The sequence below is a fragment of the Patiria miniata genome, unplaced genomic scaffold (genome assembly GCF_015706575.1).
Source record: "Patiria miniata isolate m_02_andy unplaced genomic scaffold, ASM1570657v1 HiC_scaffold_25, whole genome shotgun sequence".
Classification (NCBI taxonomy): domain Eukaryota; kingdom Metazoa; phylum Echinodermata; class Asteroidea; order Valvatida; family Asterinidae; genus Patiria; species Patiria miniata.
The window spans coordinates 2941017-2950047 of NW_024037064.1; the positions used below are offsets into that span (position 1 = coordinate 2941017).

Below are 9031 nucleotides of genomic sequence, written 5' to 3' on the forward strand. Positions count from 1 at the left end.
TAATACTAAAGTTAAGTATTGTAATTTGTGTAATTACAGTGAACCACCACCACCACCACCTCCATAAGAACCAAATACAGCAGCAATAAAGTACATGCCTCAGGGTGCGTTCAGAAAGGGACCGAATAAAAACACTTGTGTAGCAAATGACGTTTGCAAGGCTACATAAAAGTTCACGATTTGGGACATAGTTCTACAACTCAATCATGGCTGAGGCAGATTCTGCAAATAATTTACCTGACAACGCTGATGCGGTTAGTGAAGCCGGGTCATCCATTTCAAGAGCTAGCTCGAGGGTTAGCACAAGTTCAGTTTCCAGACGGAAAGAAGCCAAGGCGAATCAGTTACTGGCACGCCTCAAAGCAGAGCAGTTGAAGAAGAAACAGGCATTGGCGCATGAGAAGCTCAAGATTGAACAAAGGATGGAGCAGATGGAGGCGGATGATGAATTGGAGCAAGCTGAGCAACAAGTACAGTTCTGGGAAAATGAAGTTAGGACTGAGGATGGTGTGACAGACGGTCCATCCGTGAGAAACACGGAATGGAATTTAACCACCGCTTCAGAGTCCGCCGGGGTGACATTACCTCAACAAGATGTGTCTCCATCCAGTGGTGACGATGTCCCAGACAAAGTTGATGGCAAAGCAGACCTCACAAATCTTGCTCAGTTGGTTCAGGCCATGACGTTGGCCATCAATACACCAAAACCAGAGCTGCTCTCCTTCAGTGGTGATCCTGCAGACTACTCGGGGTTCATCCACAATTTTGATGTGAATATTGCCAGCAAGGTTTCCGAAGACAGGGTAAAGTTAACTTACCTTATTCAGTTCTGTAGAGGAAAGGCTCGAGAGAGTATAGAGAATTGTGTGCTGATGGAGGAGAAAGCCGGGTATAAGTTGGCGAAGGAAATTCTTCGTGATCAATTTGGACAGCCACACGTCATCACCCAATCTCTCATCAATAAAGTCACCGATAGACAACCGATCAGGCCAAATGATGGTGCTGGACTGTGGGAGCTTGCTCGTCAGATGAGGAAATGCCAGGTGACTCTGTCGCAGATTGGGTACTCAGCAGACATGAACAGCTCCGACCGTCTCCTCAAGGTACAACGATTGTTGCCGATACATCTTCAATCCGAGTGGGCTAAACGAGCTCAGATCATGATCCAGGGTAACATGGAGCCTAACTTCTCACACTTGACTGACTTCATCGAGCAAAAGGCGAAGATAGCAAGTAACATGTTTGGCCAGAATATTGGGACAAATATTCGAGCAGACAAGACATCACATCCCAGCTTCAAGAGTAAACCAGCTAAGGTTACCACGCTTGCTACTCAAGGCTCTAATGCGGTAGGAGAGACAACAAATGGACGAAGTCGTCCACAGAGAGGAAACTATGTGCCGAAATGTCGCTGCTGTTCCCAATCACATACGTTGAAGGAATGCAGAGAATTCCAGCAAAGGTCTTATGACGATAGGCTGAAGTTCGTCCGAAGCAACAAGTTATGCGACAACTGTTTCCGACCTGGGCACATGGCTAAAGGTTGTATGCTGAAATCAACATGTGAAGTCAGTAGCTGTACATGGAGGCATCATACGCTGTTACATCCTCCGCACAGAGATGATAGAGGTTCAAAAGGTGAAGGTGCCAATTATCCAAGTTCCAGTTCTGCATCTGGGGCTGGGGACAAGAACCAGAGTCACACTACAAGCAAGCCAGAGAGCAGACAGCATGGAAGTGTAAACGCAACTGCAGCTTCCATGAACAGAGTGTGCCTAAGAGTTGTCCCAGTCAGAGTGCAGGGAAAGGACAAAGAATTTCAGACGTGGGCACTGCTTGATGGAGGGAGTGATACATCACTGTGCGATAGAAGGTTGCTAGATCAACTAGGCCTTCAAGGCATAGAAAGGAACATCACCCTCGCTACCGTCAATGACGAGCACAGTGAGAAAACTGGAGTTGAAGTTAGCCTCACAGTAAAGGACTTGGAGGGACGTCAGAGTGTTGACCTTCCCAAGGTGTGGACTGTTGACAAGTTACCGATCACAGACAGAAGTTTCCCAAGAGAAGAAGACGTAAGCAAGTGGCCACACTTACAGGGAATAAGCTTTCCTATGATCAGTGAGCGTCGGGTGATGTTACTGATCGGGGGAGACACTCCAGAAGTCTTCTGGGTCCTGGAAGAGCGACGTGGCAAGAGAAAGGAGCCATATGCTGTACGATCTCTTTTGGGATGGACTTTGCTGGGACCTACAGCCACTAACGAGAAGCAGTTCAGTTTCAACGTAAATCACGTTTTGCTTGAGGATGACTTGCTGCTACGAACAGTTGAGAAATTCTGGGAAACGGACTTCGGCGGCAAGATGGCTGATGGTGAAGTTGCTGACTCGGTGGAAGACAAACGAGCTAGGACCATCATGACAGAAACTGTAACAAAGGTTGACGGTCACTACCAGGTTGGTTTGCCATGGCGTTACCAGAGTCGATGTTTGCCTGACAATCGCCCTCTTGCAGAGTCAAGATTACAATCATTGAAGAGGCGATTTCAAAGAGACCCCAGCTTGTATGAGAAATATAAGAAGACTCTTGATGTCTACTTCATGAAAGGTTATGCCAGAGAGATATCTTCATCAAGCCCCCAGGGTGTCAGGCCTGAGACTACCACTGATGAGCAGCTTGCCAAAGGTGTAGAAACCGCAATAACAGGACAGACAGTGTGGTACTTACCTCACCACCCAGTGCTGCATCCACAAAAGCCAGGCAAACTTAGAGTAGTATATGACTGTGCTGCCAAGTACAAGGGTGTATCGTTGAACGACCAGCTGCTTCAGGGACCTGATTTTGCAAATAATCTAGTCGGAGTACTGACGAGATTTAGAGAAGAGCCTGTTGCACTGGTAGCTGACGTTGAAGCAATGTTTCACCAGGTTAAGGTGCCTGATAATGACAGCGATGCCCTGAGATTTCTCTGGTGGCCCAATGGAGATTATTCCAAGGAGCCGACGGATCATAAGATGCTGGTGCACCTGTTCGGTGCGACATCATCACCCAGCTGTGCCGGATTTTGTCTCAGAAAGACAGCTGAAGACAACCGAGAGAACTTCGACAAGGAAACCGTCACCACAGTTCTCGAAAATTTCTATGTGGATGATTGTCTTGTGTCAACGAAGACAGAAAGTGAAGCCATCAGGTTAGCCAGTCAGCTTATCCAGTTATTAGCCAAAGGAGGATTCAGGTTGACTAAGTGGGTATGTAACAGTCGTGATGTATTGGTGACCATTCCTGCTGAAGAGAGAGCTCCATCGGTTGTTAAGTTGGATTTTGATCATCTGCCAGTGGAGCGTACCTTAGGCGTGAGATGGGATGTTGAGGCTGACAAGTTTGGGTTCGAAGCAGCTGTGAAATGCAAGCCCGCAACAAGGAGGGGTATCTTGTCAACTGTAAGTTCATTGTATGACCCCTTGGGTTTCCTCGCACCATTTATCCTGCCAGTTAAAATTCTTCTTCAGGATCTCTGTCGTCAGGGGCGTGGCTGGGATGAAAAGGTCGAGGAATGCGAGATGATGAGGTGGAAGCGATGGCTGGATGACCTACCAAGGCTGACGTGCGTTACCATTGATAGATGTCTCCAACCAAGGGAATTCAGCGACATAGTTGCCTTTCAGCTTCACCATTTTTCTGACGCGTCAGAGCGAGGTTATGCCGCTGTGTCGTACTTGCGTGTTGTTGATGTGCATGGAAAGATCCACTGCGCATTTGTCATGGGAAAGGCCCGATTGTGTCCAGTGAAACAGGTCACCATTCCTCGACTAGAGTTGTCAGCTGCAGTTTTGGCGGTGAGGTTGAATCAGCTGATCCAAAGAGAGATTAGACTGCCTATCATGGAGACAGTGTATTGGACAGACTCCACGTCAGTTCTTCAGTACATCCAGAATGAGAGTCGCAGATTTCACACATTTGTTGCGAATCGCGTTTCAAGGATACAGAGTGGATCTGACCCATCCCAGTGGCGGTACGTGGACACAGCCAGTAACCCGGCGGATGATGGCTCACGAGGATTGACTGCAGACGCCATGATCAAGAACCAACGATGGCTGAACGGACCTGATTTCCTGTTGAAGGAAGTACAACACTGGCCACTCCCACCTGTTGTAATCAAGGGGCCCTACCCAGATGTACTACCCGATACTCTGCAGAGTGATCCCGAGGTGAAGAAAGTTGTCCAGTCTTACTCCATAGTTGAGAAGGATTGTGTACAGGAGTTCCTGAGTAGATACTCATCCTGGAGTCAAATGAAGCGTGGAGTTGCCTGGTTGCTGAGATATAGAGACTACCTCTATGCTCGTGCCAAGGGAAGACGGGATGCCAGCGAATTCTGTTGTAGGAGACTGTCTTTGTCAGAGCTGCAGAGAGCAGAGAGAGAAGTCGTCAAATACACCCAGCGTCAGTCGTTCCGTAAGGAGATTGCTGTACTTGAGGCTCATGCAGATATAACCACCAAGAAGAGTAAGAAAGGTCCAAATGCGCTCCACAAATTGAGCCCCATTTTGGTGGATGGAATTCTCCGTGTAGGTGGACGCCTTGAGAATGCACCAATCCAACATGACATCAAGCATCCGATTATCCTGCCGAGCGATCACCAGGTGACGAGGCTGCTGATCGAACATCATCATCTCAAGGTTGGTCATTCAGGGGCAGGTATGACATGGACGTCACTAAGAGAGAGATTTTGGATACTGAAGGGAGGATCTACAGTGAGGCGAGTGATTGGAAAGTGTTTCCGTTGCAAGAAAAGAAATGCACCCCTTTGTCAACAGCTGATGGGTGAGCTGCCAGCAGATAGAGTCACTCCAGAGAAGCCCCCCTTTACGTACGTGGGCGTGGATTACTTCGGTCCACTTTACGTAAAACAAGGACGCAGCCATGTCAAGAGATACGGATGTGTCTTCACGTGTCTTACCATGAGGGCCATACATATAGAAATTGCTCACTCACTTGACACAGACGCCTTCATAAACGCTTTGCGGCGGTTCATCAGCAGGAGAGGTACACCAGAAAAGATCAGGAGCGACAATGGTACCAACTTCACGGGTGGAGAGCGCGAGTTGCGGGAGAGTATTGCATCACTGAACGAGCAGAAGATTGGAGACTATCTTCATCAACGAGGAATTGAGTGGCAATTCAACCCACCAACGGCAAGTCATATGGGAGGAGTCTGGGAGCGGATGATACGCTCTATTCGAAAAATCCTCAAGAATCTCCTTCAAGAACAGGTGGTATGTGATGAGGTGCTACTTACCGTGATGGCTGAAGTGGAGGCTATCTTAAACGCGAGACCGCTCACACAGCTCAGCTTGGACCCCCGTGACGATGAGCCATTGACTCCAAACCATCTACTTCTGATGAGACCAAGCTTCAATGCTCCACCAGGGGTATTTGTGAAGGAAGATGGGTATGGGCGGCGCAGATGGCGTCAAGCGCAATTCTTGGCAGACCAGTTTTGGAGGCGATGGAAGAGGGAATACCTACCACTTTTGCAGCAGCGTCAGAAATGGACCCAGCCAAGACGAGACCTGGAGGTGAATGACCTTGTGTTGGTTGCTGCTGACAACGAGCCCCGTGGACAGTGGCCTCTCGGTAGAGTGATGCAAGTCTACCCAGATAAGGAGGGACGAGTTCGCCAGGTCGAGGTGAGAGTAGGCACTAAGTACCTCAGGCGCCCCATTGCCAAGCTTTGCTTCTTGGAAAGAGCTAACAGCATGTGAAGTTTCATCAGTCAATGAACATTTGTGATTGAACTCTGGCCAAGTGAACATTCGTGATTTGTTAATGATCAAAGAAGTTGACTCTGAATGTGATTCATGTTTTTCGAAATCACAATCATTTGGAAATTGTAGTGCATTTAATTAATCCCTGATGCTTTGAAATTGAAGTGTGCCGCTTAAAGGTGTAGAAAAATGAACAGATCGAGTCAGTTCATGGGGCTGGGGATGTAGCGGCGAGTTGTGAAATTTAATTTGGGTTTAAATCATAGTTGTTATTTCAAAGTGTTTTCTAAACTTTAATTTATGATCACGCATACCTTTGATTGGAAATAAGTTTGTTGCGGTAAAACTGTGCGTACGTTAATCGTTCCTGTACTTTCGTAATAGCGCCCTCTTGTGATATGGTGCATTTTGTAAGGTCAAAGTGTAAATTCTTCATGATTCCGATGATTCGTAAACAATGAACGTGTACCAAATTTATCTCCCCAAATAAATGTAAAATTATCAGGTTTTCTAAGTCCCAAATGTTGTAGTTTCGGATCCAACACAATCGGTAAGCCTTGTTGATTTATTCATGGTTATAATTTATCGTATTCTGAGTGATTTAGTAAGATTATTTGTAGCTTTTCAAAGTGAAGATTTATATGTTTTGGGGGTGTTTACTTACACGTACAGGGATAATGTACGCACTATGTCAAGTGAAGGCTCAAGCTCAATCGCATATATATTTGACTAATTAATCTAATGGTTTATTATGTTTTTCTGTAATTGTTAATACTAAAGTTAAGTATTGTAATTTGTGTAATTACAGTGAACCACCACCACCACCACCTCCATAAGAACCAAATACAGCAGCAATAAAGTACATGCCTCAGGGTGCGTTCAGAAAGGGACCGAATAAAAACACTTGTGTAGCAAATGACGTTTGCAAGGCTACAATGTTCAGTAATTGTTTGTTAGAGTTGACTTTTTGGCCAACAATGGAAAACATGCCCATTGGTTTTACTGCATATTTGTTTTACAGATTCGCCAGTGTTCTTGGCAGAATTCTCACCGAGCTAGCCACAGAGGGCGCAACCAGCTTCGACATCAAACCGTTTTCTCTGGACAGAAGAGCTGTGACAGACCCGGATTTTCAGCCAGTAGTCAAAATTGGGACTTGGCGAAAACTTGGCCAATCCGGAACTTCAAAACTTTAAATGGAAACGAATGAAAATTCACGAATCCGAATGACATTTTTTTAATTTTTTAAAATATTTTTGGACATAATGTGATTTCAGCTAACGGAAGAGGCCATTAACATCGGTTTTTACTACACTCTAAAACTGTGTTTAGCAATTAAACACAATCTTGCTGTCACTTTGTGAACAGGTTCAGAAGCTAAACATGTATGTGTGTGTGTTGAATTCCTAAAATCATTGTTCAATTGGTTAACACTCTCCATCCTTTACTCTAAACATATTTAGTATTTAAATACGGTTTACAAACTAATAGCAAGAAAGTGTTCAGAATAATGTTTAACTGCTCAACGCAGTTTTTGCATTGTAGCTTTGGATGTAAGAAATTTGACTTCATTTGTTTTTTTTGACAAAAATATTATGATTTGGATAATATTAGGTATTATGGTTGAATTAAGTGTTTTCCCTTGGGTACGGGTATACGTATCAAAGAAAGAAACAAGAAAATAGTTTAAATATTTGCAGTTTATTTACATTAATGTAAGGGTGCACCACCTAGCTGTCAATTTTACTTATGATTATCCTATGTTATGATTGCAAACTTATTGTTTATTCACTGACCGCAGCGCGTTTCCCACTGAAAAGACCAATCACAAAACACTTACCTGGAGTTGACACACGAAAACAAACGAACGTGAACTGGCTTCAACTTTCGGCATGTAGTTCAATATCACACCAAATTTGAAGTAGGGCACTTCGTTTTAAGTTTCAAGTTATAAAAAACTGATTTTTTTTCTCGTCTATATGCTGTGGTAAATTCCAATGGCTGTAGGCCCAGGTTTTAATTACGTGAATTATTCGTTTAACATGTAAAGGATGCCACTTACAAGCTCCAGTTGAACTTAACAAAATGACGAATGACGAATGACATATCCGTAGTGGAGTATCACATGTTACTATGAATCACGTATCCATATCACAGGTATCACGGTTTAATCTACACAAAACAAAACAAAAATTACCAAATACAAATTAAGATTAATAAATGAAACAATATAACGTTCTGCCCAGTCGGTGCACTGACTGGTTACTGCAGTGGTAAATTAGCTAGTACACGTGCGAGTACCGAATGCACATCCAAATTACTGCTCAAAATGTGTATTACATATGGGTTCTATAATGTTGTGTATTTAAAGCCTAATATGCACTTTTTCTCATGTCACTTTTACACAAGTTTTCCCCGATAAATTCAGACAAAAATAAAGTTATTATCCCACAAAATAAATAAATGAGCATGTTCTTTAAACGTCCTACAATCATAGTGTGGGAGAACGGGGTATTTTCCCCTTTAATGCATTGGATTGTGTAGACTTCTTCGAGTTGTGTCCATACTTACATGAAGTCCCTTTAATGTTAAGCACTGTATCTGGGCAGATGCCAATTAACCCATGTAAACAACTGTATCCATTCTCAACCATTGGAATATAGTGCTTGCATTTGCAAGCTTTGGAAAACATTTTGCTTATCAAATGGGAAATTCAGCTTTACATAATTGATTAATAATTCTGTTTGAATAGTTTATGGGGCATATTATAACTTTGGTTAATTAAAATAAACACTTAATAAGTGCGGAGTGATAAGTCCGCCCAGCTAGTACAAGTGTGTAACAACTTTTCAGGGTTCTCACTCTCTCTGCTTTTCGCTGTCGATGGGCTAAAAAGACGTGGAAGGTTGCTGAAAATTGGAAGCCAAATTCTTCTTTTTGGGAGATGATAGGCATCCCGACAGGATGCCAGAAGTAAGTTTATTGTTTATTCCTTCCGATGAGGGAACTTTAAGCTGAATGGCTTGATGATTTAAGCTGGAAAATGTGTGCTTTTGGGGGTGTACGAATAGCTGTTTTTCGTAAATAATAGTGCGTATCGTACACGTGCAACCAACTCGGCCCTATATTGTTTATTGCAGTAGGCGGCTGTGAGTGAGAGCAGTCTGGCTTGGGGGTTTTAATTTTCTGCAATACTGATGTTTCTACCATGTGCCAATGTTAATTGATGATCAATGAAGATGAACCAAGATAATTAAATGAGG

The 9031-nt window shown here is 44.0% G+C and overlaps 1 protein-coding gene across 1 annotated transcript; it reads left to right on the top strand.

The window, feature by feature from the left end:
* The first annotated feature begins 347 nt into the window (after positions 1-347).
* On the top strand, positions 348-6697 carry LOC119733173. Its single transcript, XM_038206751.1, has 2 exons — positions 348-5690; positions 6577-6697. The coding sequence occupies exons 1-2, from the start codon at positions 423-425 to the stop codon at positions 6577-6579; spliced, it is 5271 nt and encodes a 1756-aa protein (XP_038062679.1). The 5' UTR covers positions 348-422; the 3' UTR covers positions 6580-6697.
* Positions 6698-9031: the final 2334 nt, after the last annotated feature.